The following is a 15,885-nucleotide window of genomic DNA, read 5'->3' as shown; positions in this document are numbered from 1 at the left end:
CCCAAAATTTTCCATTCGTCTAGGAAAGGGCGCACAACCTGCCAGCCATCCAGAGCCAGAGCACATGGGGGCAAAACACGAAAATATCGTTTCACTCGCCTGACAAATTGCGTAGGAGACAAGCCAAGGCTACACCACCGCCCACCACAGCTCCCAGGAGACACAGGGCCATTGGAAAAATTATACTTGGAACCGTTCCAACAAAGTACAAACGAGCACAGGTAATGAACAAACATTGCCATTTATCAAACTCCGCGCGAACTGCGCATAGGTCCCTTTGAACGGGCTGAATTGATAATATTTTCCAATAAAAATGACGCATACTGCACAGATTTTAAATTTTGGGAAACATTTTGAACGGTAAGAGTTCGCGTGTGGAAAACTATCGTTCGAGAAATGGGAAAACTATCACGGGCCAGGCTCAAGATCAAGAAGTTGTTATCGATTTTTTCTTCAACTCGCTGAAGATCGCTGTGTGGTGCAGTAGTGGCGATGTCCCGATGCTCGCCACAACTCGACGTACACATGCTGCGCCCAGAGTGTGTGGTCAGTGAGGCTTGCAGCGGAGAAAGTGAGGAAATTGTTGACTGAAGTGGTGAGGCATTCGTTATCCGGTCACCGGGCCGGGCCGAGGCTTGCTCGTGCCTCGAGAGCCAACATTAGACACCCACACTCCCAGCCCACTCCCACTTGGGACGGAGAAAACGAGGATAATGAAAACAAACATAATGCGCGACGCCGAGGAAAAAAATCTAACCAAACATTCGCACATGCAGCAACTCGAAACACGAGAAGGATTGGAGAATTGGAGCCGCAACACGCTAATCAGCCTGCGGGGCTCCTACGCCGCTCTTCGGAGCAGGCACTTCATTTACACCCAATCGATGCTAAGGGGCTGTGCGAAACGTGAAAAAATGCTCCTGGCGGTGGCTGCGGTGGTAACACGTACATCTTGCAATTAACAAGTCGGCAAAAACTCGAATCCAACGGGGACAGCGAGGCGCGCTTCTCGGGCGTCACCGTCTGCGGCGCTCTCCGATGGGAATGTTTCGTAATGCGTTAATGCGTATTGGAATACGATACGAATGGGAAGATTTTTTGCTCCCTACACCACCGCCAGAGACCCATCGCTGTGGGCGGACCTCGGCCCAGTTTCGGGTGGCAGAGAAATTTGACGGGTACCACGCGCAATTTCGACGCACGGTCTCCGTCTATCAAAAACAGAGCCAACATCGGTACACGACACACCACAACAATCGATGAGTGTTGTTCCGAGTGTTTAGCGATTCCGACCCGGAACCGGTTCCGGATATTGGTCCCGGCTTGCTGGCAAACGACGTCTCTCGCCTTCTCGGTTCGACGTAATGTGTGTAGCGACCTCGTCGTAGCAATATCTTTTCGAAAAAGTACGCGTATACGAATTCGAGCAGTCGAGTAGCATCGTCGAGCAGTGTTTACAAAAAAAATCGTCAAGTATTCATTGACAAAGTTTTCTCCGCACAATCGGAGATTACTCAAGTTAGTTCAAGTGTGACACTCAACGCATTCAGAAGCACGAAACGATATCTCCCGATCACAAATATTAAAAATAAAGAAATATACTAGATTTCTACATGTGTTTTGCGAACGGCAAATTCCGGAAAGCAAGCATCGGGGGAAGCGCCCCAAAAAACACGTTTCAATCTGGAACAAGAAATTGGTGAGTCACAAATTTTCCTTTAAAAAAAAAATGGTGGTTCCCGCCGTTGAGATACTTCTTAAGTTGGTTGCACTTCTTTGCGCTGATAGCGACACCAGAGAGGCATGAGTACTGCCGTATCCGGTGCATCCGGGCCCCCGGGAAATATAACAAGGAATGCACGGCGACGAATTGATTGCGTGGCCGTGAGTGGATTCTTGCGGCGCTCGACGACCATCCGGCTCGGTCGTATCAGTAGAGATTGGCGGTTCGTTCGGAATAGGTTTGCCGCGGTTTGCCGAGCACTTGAGACACTTTTTAATATGACTGGTGCAGGAAGGTAACACCGAGGAAGCGTTGTCCATTCCGAGTCACACCACCAGAGAGAGAGAGTGATCGAACAATTAGTATTTAATGAGGGCCTAGGGCCGTGCTTCAGAAAGTATGCCCAACAAATTGACAAAGCGCGGCGGCGTCCATTAAAGTTCCTTCAACACTTTCCATCGGTTGAACAAATTCAGACATTTTGGGCACCAATACTGGAACCTTGGGCGGGAACACTGTGCCCTTTAATTATACGACCATTCCATCTTTTCGGCAGCGGAGATAAAGAGGTTCACGGTGCTCGCTGCGTGTGGAGGAGTAGATTTTATGTTTGACAATGTTTATATTGAGGAATGCTGCCCACGACAGCAAGATTTACGCCTCATTCTCTCTCTCCCGCTCTCTCTGTCTCTCTGTGTCGTTGTCGAACCGTAAACCACGAGTACGATAAAAAGTGGTACCAAGTGGGCGACCCAGAAAATAAGATGAGTTACGATTTCATCCGGGGCCTGGAGTTTGTGGTTGACTCTACCTCACCACGGCACTGGTGATGACTGGAGAAATTATCGCAGAATTAGAGACCTCGAAGGATGAGACATTTCCCTGGTCAAGTCTGTTAGTCATTCAGCTTAGCTGTCACATTTCATATAAGCCAATTCCCATTTGCGCGCTATTGCAACGCCGGAGAGCCGATTGAGTTTCTCGATTTTATGAAGCAGCGTTTATGAGGCGGAAAATCGATGATACTGTAAACTGACACCTTCAGCCAAAAAGAGGCGGATGGTTGCGTTACATTTTCCGTACGAGTGATCCTCAGATTTGCGATCGGAACGCGTGGCGATGATTGGGACACTACGTGGTCGAGTTGGCACAATTCACTTGATAGCAGCAAATAAATTAAGTTAAAGCCTTTGTCAGACATTTTTGGGAAGTAAGCAACTCGTTAAAGGTAATTAGTTATTCCAGGGCACAAACTTTGAACGTTGTCCTGTGAGGGCGCACAGCGTCATAATGCGTCATCCCACCAGCAGTTATGACTGCAAAATGGGTTCATTTTGTGGTGTTTCTTATTAATTCTCAGAAACAAGACGTACGCGAAAGACGAAATTCTCTCATCAGCCCATTAGTCCCAAGTCCGGCGTGGACAATACTGTCCATTATTCACTCCTAACGACACTTCGACCGGCCATTCCCAAGCCAGACGGAGCGAAGCAGTCAGAACCTGGCTCCTATTCGATAAATAAACGCTCCATCGGCTGGAGTGGCGGGAATGGCGGGTCTGTTGTGTTCGCAAGGCACGCAAAACTCGATACACGACCAAATCTTATCAGAGACCCAGAGCGCCTGGCCCGGCGGCAGGTCTGCGGCCAACACACGTTCTGCGTGCCAAGACCGTGCGGCGGTGCACGATCCGCGGCGATAAATTCTTTGTTTTCCTTACGGACGCACCAAAGCAACGCGTAACCGCGGCGGCCCCGAGCTCGCACATTTGCGCTCGCGATTGTTTCAGTGGCAGTTGTTGTGCAACAACATGAATTCGGCTGGTTGTTCTATCTGTCCGGCATCAGCTTCGAGTTCGAGTCACCTTCGGGGGGGGATGCGGAGATAAAATTTGTTCAGTGCCTAAAACTGCTGGTACCACCTTGAATGTAGAAAAATAAATTATTTACAATTCAAATTCAAAAACTGAACCGGTTAAAAATTGAACACGGAATATGTTCCTGTAAGTAGCAGTTCTTAAGCAGAAGGGAATAGAGGGCAACATCACAGGATAGCAAATATCCTTCAACTGTTTTAACTGAGTGGCCGAAAGCTGCGTCAGAATGCAAAAATTTTAACACTTGCGCTCCATTTTAGCAGAACTTTTCCTCCGTTTCAACCGGCCTCGAGGCCAGGCCTCATTAAAGGAATGCCGAACCGTTCAAAGATCGTAAAACTCGAATAACAAACTAGTTGACAGACTAGCCTTCAAGCCTGCCCCTCATTAGGTTTGACCACAGTTTGACCAATTATCTGGGAAAGTTAAAGCTAAAGACTTACGCAAAGATCAGATTCTACTGTCACAACTTTTACACCGAACCAGACCGAAATGACAAAACGCAACCGAATTACCGAAAGAAAGAAAGAAACCTAATCCCCCGATTTGGCAATTCCAGCAACTTATCGAGGGCTCATTAGGACCCCCCGGCGTCTTGAACGTAATTAGGCAGAGAACACGTGTGATGCGCCATTTAATTGCGCACACGGAACGGTTCCGTGGACCGAGGGGTTTCGGCTGAGCCATTCGAGCCACATCTTCCTCCTAAATGCGTGCGGCAATCAGCTACGGGCGCCAGGCCGTTACCAGGCCGCCGTAAGCGATGCTTGACGCCGACGTGGTCAAATCTGCCGTATGTTGCCGAGAACGCAATCTCCGAAAAAAGGGGTCTCGACGGTAGGTCTTTAACCGTTTCCCTATTTCCCGGGGACCGAGTTCTATGAATAAAAGATTCACCGTGCGGAGAGCGCACCACCAACTAACGGAACCACGTTCCGTAACCGGAGGGGCGCCGCGGTCTTCGCTAAGAACAATCGCCGAAGGCCGCAGGACACCTCTGCCGGTAGCCACTGTTGCAAATCGTTGGCCACGAGGCCTAGGGGGCCGAAAAGAATGAATTATTTCTCCCTGTCACTGTGGTGCCCCCGGCGGTGGCATCCATCACGGTCGTCAGGAACCGTTGGGCTCGAAATTTTCGCGCATCCGCGCAGTCTACTGGACTGTGTCCACCTGCCCGGCTTCACGGCCCCGCTGCGGAAGACGTACCTGTTTGTTGGACTGATCATCGCTCGGTGCCACGGTGTTGGCGCCCGCTTTGGTAGAGATGAGCTTCACGGTAGACCCGTTCTGGATTACGCTCGAGTTGTTCGGGTTGGTCGGCGAGGACAGATAGCGCAGGTCGCTGAGCGTCGGGATGCCGGCCGTCGTCGTTGCGCCCCCCTCGGGGTCCGGCTGCTGGCGCTGGTGGCGCCGGTTGTTGCTGTTGGTGATCGTGTTGGTCGTGTAGTTGTTGAAGGACGTGTTGGTCGTCCAGATGGGAGACCCGGTGGCCTGCGTGTAGGAGTGCTTGCGCTGGCGTTCAATTGTCAGATTCGCTCCACCATTCGTCATCCGCTCGTTGCCACCCTGCTGCTTCGGGCCGCCTGCTCCACCGGCCATCGTCATCGCTGGGCCACCGTTATCTAGACCGTTTGCCATCGATTTCTTGCGCTCGGAAGTGAACGAAATGGTCCCATCGGAGAAGCGGTGAAACGTTAGGTTCTCGTCGGACAGGAATGACATCGACGTTACGCTGGAGATCTGCAATGGAACAACAGCAACCCGATTAGAGCGATTTGTTTTTGTTTCTCTGCCACGGACTGAGTACTACTTCCTTCAGAGCTCATCTAATGATTGCTTACACTCGCTTCACGCCTCAGCCCTTGACCAGCCTCGATTAGGTGCTGTGAGCACACGTGTTAAATGGATCGTTAATCATGCGGCCTGAACCATATTCTCCACTAAACACTGGGTGCAACTAGGTAGCGCCTTAAATCGCAGTGCGCGTGATGCGTGGTGCAGTTTCGATCGACCGATGCCGATCAGATCTCTGCCGATCGGACAGTAAATCGTTCACGCGGAAGGAACCTCGATGTCGACGATGAAGGCGAACTGATCGTTACAACCGGCTTACAACCAGACGGCAGACTGGTAGTTAAAGATCGCTGGTTGAATATTTATGCCAAACCAATGTCTTGTAGCGACTGCAGCCAGCCAACACACGAGGTTTATCCCATTTCCCCAGATTCGATCGTCGACAACGGGGGCACTCCTAAGCGGAGCGAAGTCGGTAGTAGGGCATGGAGCTTCACGTCCCTCGAGACTGACAGTTTCTCGCCAGTAAGGGCATCCTTTTAATGCACAGAAGAACTTCCGAGAACTGAAAAGTAATTTTCATAAAACCCTGCACTCGTAACCTGGAGCACGGTACCGCGCACGAGACTCTAGGAAACCGCTAATTGAGCTACTTTCTAAGGATTCCCAAGAATCGTTGGCGACGCCGTGCACTTTAAGGGCCACCGGTGGTGAAGCACTACAGCGACAGCGCTCTCGACTGACACGATGGTGGGAAATTGCATTTTAATTGGCGGCAAAGAAGCGCAATTCTACTCGACTGACTGCAGGATGCAGATTGGTCGTTAGCAGCAAAGATCTCTGATTAACTTCGCAGTCGGAAGTCAATCTTGGGCTCCATCTCCATAACCGAGCTTGACAGTGCCCATTCGTTATTCTAATTCTATTCTCTGCTAGGAATCGAACTCTTTAGTCTCGATTACGAAAGCCAGCAGCATCGACATTACATCGCATCGTATAGAGCCTTGCGTGTCGTGCAAAAAGGGGAAACCGACTCCGTTGTACCTTGAAAGTTCCTGAAATCGATTCAATCGTTGGCAAGTTATCGCTCTACACGTGCGCGTGCCTAACATCGGGCCATTGCAATGGGATCAACACGGAGCACGGAAGCATCAGCGAGGAAAAGCGTGCGGTTTTCAGCGTGCTTTACACGGACCTTAGGGTGGCACGGCGCATAAAGAGGGCTTCATCGGTAGCGGAGCATGTTCAATATGTCCGGTCATTCTCGTATCCGGGGGGTTCCGGCTCGTTTACCGTGAGGCACCCGGATCGAGGACTTCTGGTAAAAAGTGAAACTCGAAATCGATACATCGATGCCCGCGGTTTGCGGTGCGGCCACCAGCCCCAAAACCAGCCAAAGGACAGTCACACCAGCGGCGGCGGTGGATGAACCGTGGCAAATCGGATGTAAATTTCACCGCCACCGCCCTGACCACCACCGGACGGCGCTCCGTTACGGCAGCGATCGCCACCCATCGGGGCACCTTGCTCAAGGCGCCCAGAGACGGAGGGGTGCGTCCCCTGTGTGTCACGTCGAGTGTGCTCTCCAGACCGGAACAGTGAGTTTTCCCCCGGTGGACCGTGATTGTGATGGACCGTTTTTGCCTCTCCCTATCGAAACATGCAAAAGGCATGTTGTGCACTCTAAAAATCTAATCAAACTCATCATTTTCGTTGTTTCCACACAGCCCCGGCCGAGCGTCGCACACCGGTAAAGGTCTCTTGGGCTTAGGGCGCTGTCGATAGGGAATTAAGCACCTCTTGCCGCCGCATGGGGAGCTCTCACTCTCTGGCCACAAAGTTTGCCCCACGAAAACAAACCCGCGGACCCAGGGAACCGCGTGTTTTGGAGGGTTTCGGAGTAACACGTAACACACACCGGACGGCAAGCCGGACGAGGTGCCGAGCAACGGCAACGTGCGGCGCGGTGCGGTATGTTGTACTTTGTAGAAAGCGAAAAGATACACTCCATTTGGTTCGGTTTATGTGTGGTTAATGAAGCTAAAACGGCACTCAAGTCCGACGACGGTGACGAGCACAACAACACGCAGCCGGCAAGCCGTTGAAAACAAACCCGTCCCGCGATCCGCGTCGTTCAAATTAAGTGATAAGATGATACGAGGCCCCAGGTTGGAAGGCGGTGCGGCGGTGTGTGCCGGTGAGCATCGTTGCATCAACATAGCCTCCCGTATATGCTGGTGGCGGCTGACCCCATTCACAGGAAGGCAAAGGCAAAAGGGTGGCCCGGACGACGGCGATTGTTAGTTAATCGGTCCGCGACCTTAGCCGGAGTGCACTTTTCACACACCTCAGGGAGCAACGCGTTTGTCCCGCGTTTCTTTAAGGTGTTGGTGTTGAGAAGCGTGCCAAAAATCACGCCACCAACCCTGATGGTCCTGATACTGGGGTGATCATTAAGTTTTGCGGGTCGATACCAGAGAGCGCTGCTATGAGCCTATTTTTGTTTTATATATATTGGTACACTCTTCATATGAACGTATGCGAAGTTTCATTGAAATCGGTCGCCTAATTTTTTGTTACAAACCATTTAGTATTGACGTGTCACAGTATTTTTTGCAATGGAAAAATCAAGTATCGTGCAGTTGCACGGTTTAAAAGCAAACGAAATTTATGAACGAAGTGTTTAAGGACTCTTCGCCTTTAATTAGGTGGTTAAAAGGGGGGTTTCTGAGTTTAAACGTGGTCGTACTAGCCTTCAAGACGATCCATATCAAAAACGTCAAAAACAGACACAACATTGGAAATCGTAGAAAAAATACAGGATAGCGTATTGGAAAACCGTCGAATGACTGAAAAAGATTTAGTACAAGACCAAGGCATATCATTGAGCAGTATAACCAATATTTTGACTGAAGTATTGGGTTTCATCAGGAAGCTGGTTGCAAAATGGGTGCTGAAAATGGAACAAACACGCATTCGAATGCATCTTTCTTGACAACATTTAAAGCGTTTTCGATAGGATTAAGTGGATTTTGTGCATTGAATCATCACTATGGATGAGACTTGGGTCTATCACCATGATCCTGAATCAAAACAAGAGGCTAAAGGGTTATCTGAACCTGCTTCTTCGGCCCCGAAACGAGTTCGTGTCCAGAAGTCACCCAAAACGGTGTTAGCATCAGTTTTTTGGGATGCGAATGAAATTTTATTAGCCGATTACTTGCAAATTGATAAAACAATACATTTTGATTATTGTTGTAACATTTAGACCAATAGAAAGATAACATTTGTGAAAAAAGATCCGGTTTGAAGAATAAAAACATCCTCTTTCATGAATACGGCCCAGTCCGTTCTTCTAACCCTACGTCCACACTTGCAGAAAGCTGGGACAGTTTTTTTGCTGTGCTGGCGTCCACACTAGCAGTTTCTAGACGTAAAATCTGTGATCTCACTGGAGTGAAATGACAGTTCGTTTGTTTATATTTTGAATTGGCAGTTCACTATTTCATTCTGTTGCCAATTGTAGTTTTGCAGCGAATTGGCTTCTTCGAATAATGAAATGGCCTTTTAAAATAACAAAAACAAATCTAAATCGTGAAAACTATATTTAGTTGGTGCGTCTGTGCTTGTTGCATACGCTCAGTATTTGCGTGTATCATGACGTTGTTGAACGCGAGAGCTTCTCGCGGAGGCTTCACACCACGGATTACATTTAATCGACCAGCTGAACGATGGAATAGGGTTCCGGAATTTCACCCGAATGACCGCAACAGATTTTTGGCGCACCGCTTCCATTGGTAGCTATAGCTGGACAGTGGTTCCTCAACAATTCCGTTATGGTTCGCCATTCTTTTATGCGGATAACATGAACAACGACTTTTTCTTGTTCACCAAATTGTTCTTCAAATTTTTTTCCGCATTTCGCACAGATCTTTCCCGAGGACAATTTGCACTTATATTTTTCAAATTCACTAACTTGCAATCAACGTAAACATCGGCTGACACCAAACTACCTTTACAAATAATAATAAATGATGCTTTGCTTCTCTTTCTATTGCCATCTTTGTCATAATCTGATCATCTCTCGAAAAACTGTCCATATTTTTGGACAGCTAAAAAACTGCCCGTACCAACTGTCAAATCGAAAAATATGTCCACTCAACCTCGAATCGGTACAATAACAAATAGGCAAGAGGAACTCAACGGCAACTCAAAGTAGCTCACGGCAGCGCCAGCAAAAATGAGTGATAGATTCTGGGCCTACATACATTTTTTCCCAGTTTCTGCAAGTGTGGACGTAGGGTAAGATTAAAAAAAAAGCATCCTCTTTCATCTGGGCAATGCACCGTGTCACAAGAGCATTTTGAAAATGACAAAACTCCCTGATTTAGAGTTCGCATTGTTGGCGTATCCATCGTATTCGGCAGATTTGGTCTCTAACGACTTCCATCTGTTTCCGACCCAAAAAAAATCGTGCGCGGAAAGCGTTTGCCATCAAAAGCGTTTGCCATCAATCAAATCAAATGTCATCAAATCAAACGTTTGCCATAACAGCTGCGGAAGCGTTTTTTGAAGCTTGTAGCTTTTGAAGTTTTTCACTTCAGGGATGGAATTTATAAATTGGAGTCCCGTTGGAACAAGTGTATTGATGTTCAGGGAAACTAAGCCAAATAAAGTGTGTTTGAAACCATAAAAATGTGTCCTTTTTATCGACCGGCAAAACTTAATGAACACCCTAGCAGTAGCGCGGCACGTGCCTTCCTGGAGGGGCCTTCCACCGAAACGATGCAAAAAGTCGCAGTGGGTTGCGCTGCACCCGGAGGGAAACTGCACCCCCCATGCGCATGCGACGGAATGCGCCCTCGCGCCCTCGAAGGTGAAGGTGAAATCTGCTGCAAAGTTGCACACAAAATAAAACAGATCAACCGAGTGGCACAAAGCGATCGATAACACGGGGGCCGCCCGCATAGTCCTGGCGAAACTTACCGATTGTTTTGGCTCCTTATTTTTCCATTTCATGTTGTTGAAGGATCACGCTCCTTTCGAACAGCAGCAGGTTCGTACCGGCGGCGACACACTCACACGCACACGAATATTGAAACACCTGTCCGCGCGATTTCAGAAGGTTGCTGGGCCCGGGGTTTTTGGGGAATTTATGAGAGGCACACTTTACGCGGGCTTTAGCACCACCGTTTCCTTGCTTCACTCGCGCACACACACTTCACATCTCCGAGTTACGGACACGGTCGCCTAGCAACACATTTCCGAGCCGGCGGATTGTACGGATTTCCCAGGCATCATGCAGCATTCCTAGAAGTGAGTAACAATTTGGAGACCTTTGAGCAATTGGGGGGCGTTGACGTGAGCTGGCGTGGCGCGAGTTTTGTTGCTTGTGGCGCGTGTGGCCACCGCCGTCGCCGCCGTCGTTTCCTAGAGCCCCCACGGTTTTCTTCACGAATTGGAGCGCGGGGAGGATCGTCTACCGGGACGACGACAGGGCCCGAATTTTTCCCAGACAATAGTGACGACGGCGGTGGCTATCTGCGGTCTAAGTCCGGAGAGGTGTGAGCAAACTAAAGACAGAGAAAAAGCCACACACAACAATACCGGTCAGTTGGTTCACACCGTTGGTCCATCACCGGGCCCCCCATTGCATGATTAATTCACTCCTCCGTTCGGAAACCCAAACACCTTGTGGCTTGTGCGGCCTATAAAAGCGCAACATAAAACTGTGTGTGTGTGTGGCCCGGGGGCGACTTGAGCATAAAAGAAGTTCCCAGCAGCCGGGTTCGGTGCGATGTTGTGTGGGGCGTAAGATTTTGGCTGCGGCGATGACGATGTGGGAATTCGTTGCATTCTCTTACAAACAGCAGCAACTATCCACTTTTACACCCGAAGAACTAATCCCAAACACGGAACACAAAAACCTGTGAAATTTTATGCCATTTTTTGTACGATTTTCTAAAGCTTCTCTAAAGTTGGGATGCCGTGTAGACGCTTTTTATTTCACGAGAAGCAGCAATCCGCGTCATTTGCTCGATCGATAACTGACCGCTTTGGATTGGATTGAGGCCTTTGCTTCCTCTAACCCAATTACCGCGGGGAAAACTAACTGACTTCGTGCCCTCGCCGTCCGGCCGCCCTCGGTAGCAAACATTTATGCTGGGTCGGGGTGTCAGGTTAACCGTTTTTTTTTGCGCAATTGCATTGCATGAACAATAATAACGCGGATGAGGCCCTCGCTTGCTTTGTTGTGGGGAGGAAGGCGGGTCCGGAGATGATGGCGCAACTCTGTTTTAATAATTTGCTCTCTTCTTCGCCCAAGATGTTTGCTTCCGCGGCAAGCGCCGCACCACACCGCCGAACGCGGAAGTTTTCTGTGTCCAGGTCCAGGAGACACCCCTCGATGGATCGGGTGGACTGTTGTTGTCGTGGGGGTCGTGTCAAGGAACGCGCGAGGAACACTAACAACAACATAAACTAAAGGCACTGTGGTGTGCACATAAGCATATGAAAATAATGCCCCCAAAACCGGAAGGCTCCGGTGCCGTGTGAATAGACACGAAAAAGGAAACACTCGCGGAATCGATCCAACGACCCGTTAGGGTGGCCCCCCCTGCAATTTGAAGCGCCTCGGCAATGAGGTGTTTGAGATTTCGCCTGCGAGACTGCGGGTCTGCTGTCAGCAGAAGCACCAATTACGCAGATAACGCACCTCGCCCCTTTCTTTTGTTTGCCATCTTAGGAAACAATCGAAATCGCAACACTACACATGTGTAGAAGATCACTTCATTTGGTTACCGAGCGCTTCCCATCACAGCGCACGTAGCAGGAGCATCTGGATTGGTAAATCGAGAGTAAAAAATGGTTTCATTTGTTCAACCATTTGCGTAATGCTGTGCGTAAAAAAGACCAAATTAGAGATTGGAGAGACAATTCTTGGTTTTTGCATCATATCAGGCTGGGGAAAAAGTAATCGACGTTTTTTGCGTGTACTTCAAAACTTGATTTGAGATGCTTCCAATTGTCCTATTTGCGTCAAATATGTACCGTTTTGTTAGAAAATTTGTTGTCTTTTCAAAGGTAGGCTTATAATGCCTCTATTATAAAAGGCTTACTCGTTATTGGCGAAAAACCCGAGCAATCTTTTTTCACAATCCTTTTTTGATTTCAGTTTTTCATCACTCAGGAAATTTTGTAATGCGCGAAAAAGGTGTCAATCGTTTAGTGCAAGGTCCGGACTATAAGGTGGATGCATTAAAACTTTCCATACAAGCTCCTGGACTTTCTGGCGAGTCACTAAAGACGTGCGTCACATTTCGTTGTCCTGGTGGAACACAAAACCTTTTCCGTTGGCCGATTCTGGTCGGTTCTGGTCAATCACTAACATCAAATGGTGCAGTAATCGACAGTATAGATCTGAATTTAGTGTTTGGCTACACGGAAGCATCTCATAGTAAACGATTCCTTTCAAATCCCACCATATATCCAGTAGAACCTTTCTAGCCGTTATTCCTGGTTTGGCTACCGGTTAAGCTGCTTCACCACGCTTAAACCAAGACCGATTTCACACAATATTGTCGTAAGTAACCCATTTCTCACCCCCAGTACCCAACCGTTGAAGAAATGGTTCGATTTCATTCCGTTTGGCCAAAATTGTGTAGACGGAAATTCGAGCCATCATGTTTTTAGGTGTAAATATGGTGGCGTTCAATCATCGAGCTTCTTTTTGGATCCAGCTTTGCGCAAATGGCTTAAAACTGTCTGATGGTTAATCTTTAGCTCCTGACCGATGCTCTGACTACTAACATGCCGACCAATTTTGATTATTTCTGTGATTTTATCGACATTTTCGATGACATGTCTGCCTAGGCTTTAACAAAAAAAATAACTGAAACGGGTCAACGAAACCAAAATTTATTGCAACTAGCTGTTAGAGTATCGGGACCATAAACACCATGCAAAATTTCAGCGACCTAGCTTGAATTTTCGCCATTTTCAAAGAAAAACTGTAAAATGTACCGAATTTTCTCTTAGTTGACCTCCATTGTTAACACCCTGTAACTTACAAACAAATGGAACAAACAAAAAACAATGAGAGCATTTTTTGAAGTGTAAAGTATAAGCTTTAAAACGAGCCCAAATTTGAAACTGTGCGATTGATACTTCACGAGATATCGATCACTAACGGCATCTATCTTGAAAAACGTCGATTACTTTTTCCCCAGCCTTATATTTTAGTCATCATTTCGTGATCATTTCGACGCAAACTCGGCCCATACCGTTCCGCAACCATCGCATTCGCCTGACTTAGCATCCGGTGACCGCTGTACCATACATTCGCTTAACTCAAGAAGCCGCTCCATGGACACCTTTCATAGTCAACAGTTGAGATAGGAGTCGGATCGAAGAATGTGTTGAAGGCTAATCCTAAGATGTACCATTCCGAGCATTTCGAAAATTGGAACAAATGTAGACGTACGAGGTTGTGCATTTAAAAATTGGAATTTCAATTGGTTACGTTGAAGTCAAATGTCGTCCAAGTTTTCAGCTTCAATTTCGTCGAAGAACCAGTCTCGCTATCGATGTTTACGGCGGTTCCTTCTTCATTTCGAAGAAGAATGAGACGATGATGTCGCCAGAATCTAAAATCTGCACTAAACAGTCACTCGTTTTGGGTGCATAGGCTTCTCTTGCACGACGTGTAGGTTTTCCAAGCCCCAACAGTGACACTTCAGATTATTAACTTCTTATCTTATATGAAATGAGCTTTTTAAATTTCGTACACTTTGAGTTGAAGGCTCACCACTTTAGAAAAAGTTTTTAATATTTCCCAATTTTCTACAAGCGTGTAAAGTTTTTACTATGTGTTTACAATTTCCAAAATGAAGTTTGACGTTTGAAAGGTCAAGTAATCGGTAACTGAAATTTCATACACTAGATGCACCAGCCTGTAGATGCATTGCATTGAGTAGGAATTATTTTCTAGGTATTTTCTAGATGACATAGATTTGAAAAACAAAGAAAACAAATTCGAGTTCCTGACATAAACCAACCGATTCCACTGTTTATGGTTTTATATTTGTCAGCAGCCTTTACCACAAAACACCAACGCAAGTAATGCTTGCCGATTATGACAAGGACGCGGGCTTAAAACTGGAATCGCTCTAGGAGCAGTCCTAAAACAATAAGATTCAAATTTTACATTCGCAACCGACAGATTAACCACTGTTCTTCAGTCTGCTTCGAATTCCGGCCAGTTGAACGGTCGATCACGCGCCCAAAACAGGGGAGTCTCATATTTCGGCGGCCGATTGCCATTAAAACAATAGATAATAAGCATGGGTGGTTTCCATCGCTGGTGCGTCTTCGAAAAAACCACTGCTCCGCCGTCGGTAAGTGTTAAAGGAAATGAAAGTAAAACTACCGATTTACATGCACGTGCGGCGCGCGCGGACATGGAAACGGGGGTGCGAATTTTCTGAAACGGACACAGAGAGTGTGAGTGTGCCGGCCAGCAAATCACCTGCCACGCCGGGGGTGGGTCACAACAGCATAGCACGGAGTCGATCGGTCGACCCGATCGGCGGAGAAAGGATCATTAGCCCAGTGACACTGTGATCTCAATCTTTGGCCGCAGCACCTCGGGCCGCCCCGTAAGGCGGAAAACGCCTGACCTGATATTGCGGCACGCAATCGATAAGCTCATCGATTGAACCGACCGAAAGAGCGACTGTGGGAAGATGATGATATTGCGCCCCGCGCCCCGCGATGCTGGTGCCATTTATGTCCGTTTGCTTCCGGCACAGCCTCACACGCACCGGTGGTGGTTCCGATTACGAAAAGGGGGTCAATCGATGGCGCGGCACCGAAGAGAAAATAGCATCTCCCTATGTACGGTGTCGCGCGGTGGCCGGTAAAGTTCCGGACACGGCGTTACACAAAGCCGCCCAATGCGCGACAAGTTGCCATGGCGGAAGTAAGACCGGGGTTCCGGGATTGATAAAATCGTCAGCTCTATTCGATTTTGTTCTTGTCCCGCGGTTTCCGGTTCGTTCCCCGTTCGACCTTGTATGAGAGAGATTGTGTCGGAAAACAGGTTGCCGTGTCTCGGCGAGGCTGCGCACGCTATCGGTTGGGTCACTTTTTTCCGCTCGCGCGATGTCGATTAGACGACCGCGGAGCAAAAGGTGAGACATCATTAGCATCGTTGGCAGTGGTTGGTTAATGGTGTAAAAGCGAGAAGCGCTAACTTAGCGCTTCGACCTAGAGGTCGCGGGAGTCAGTCCCGGGTGATCGTCAGACACGGCTCGAAGTTTGGCCACTACGCCCGGGGTGAGTGTCGCTAGCTAACGAATGGTTGCCACGCCAGTTAGTTCTTGGAACGGCGCTAGCGGTAGACACTTAACTCAAGTTTCACGTACCGGCGCTTGAAGCCATTCACGGAGGTTGCCTTTTAAAAGTGGCCCACCTGACCCGAAAAAGAATCGAA

General features: G+C 48.2%; 1 protein-coding gene across 1 annotated transcript in view; it reads right to left on the bottom strand.

The window, feature by feature from the left end:
- The window catches only part of LOC128269173 (sodium- and chloride-dependent neutral and basic amino acid transporter B(0+)), a 40,218-nt gene that overhangs the window by 17,239 nt on the left and 7,094 nt on the right, over positions 1-15,885 (bottom strand). The window contains exons 2-3 of the mRNA XM_053006558.1: positions 10,380-10,703; positions 4,806-5,339 (exon numbers count right to left, since the gene is read on the bottom strand). Of these exons, the coding sequence (XP_052862518.1) occupies positions 4,806-5,339; positions 10,380-10,412 (567 nt within the window). The 5' untranslated portion in view covers positions 10,413-10,703. The remainder of the gene's footprint in view (positions 1-4,805; positions 5,340-10,379; positions 10,704-15,885) is intronic.

This window comes from Anopheles cruzii, chromosome 2, assembly GCF_943734635.1.
Source record: "Anopheles cruzii chromosome 2, idAnoCruzAS_RS32_06, whole genome shotgun sequence".
In the NCBI taxonomy this organism is placed as follows: Eukaryota; Metazoa; Arthropoda; class Insecta; order Diptera; family Culicidae; genus Anopheles; species Anopheles cruzii.
This window is presented reverse-complemented; position numbering and strand designations above follow the sequence as displayed.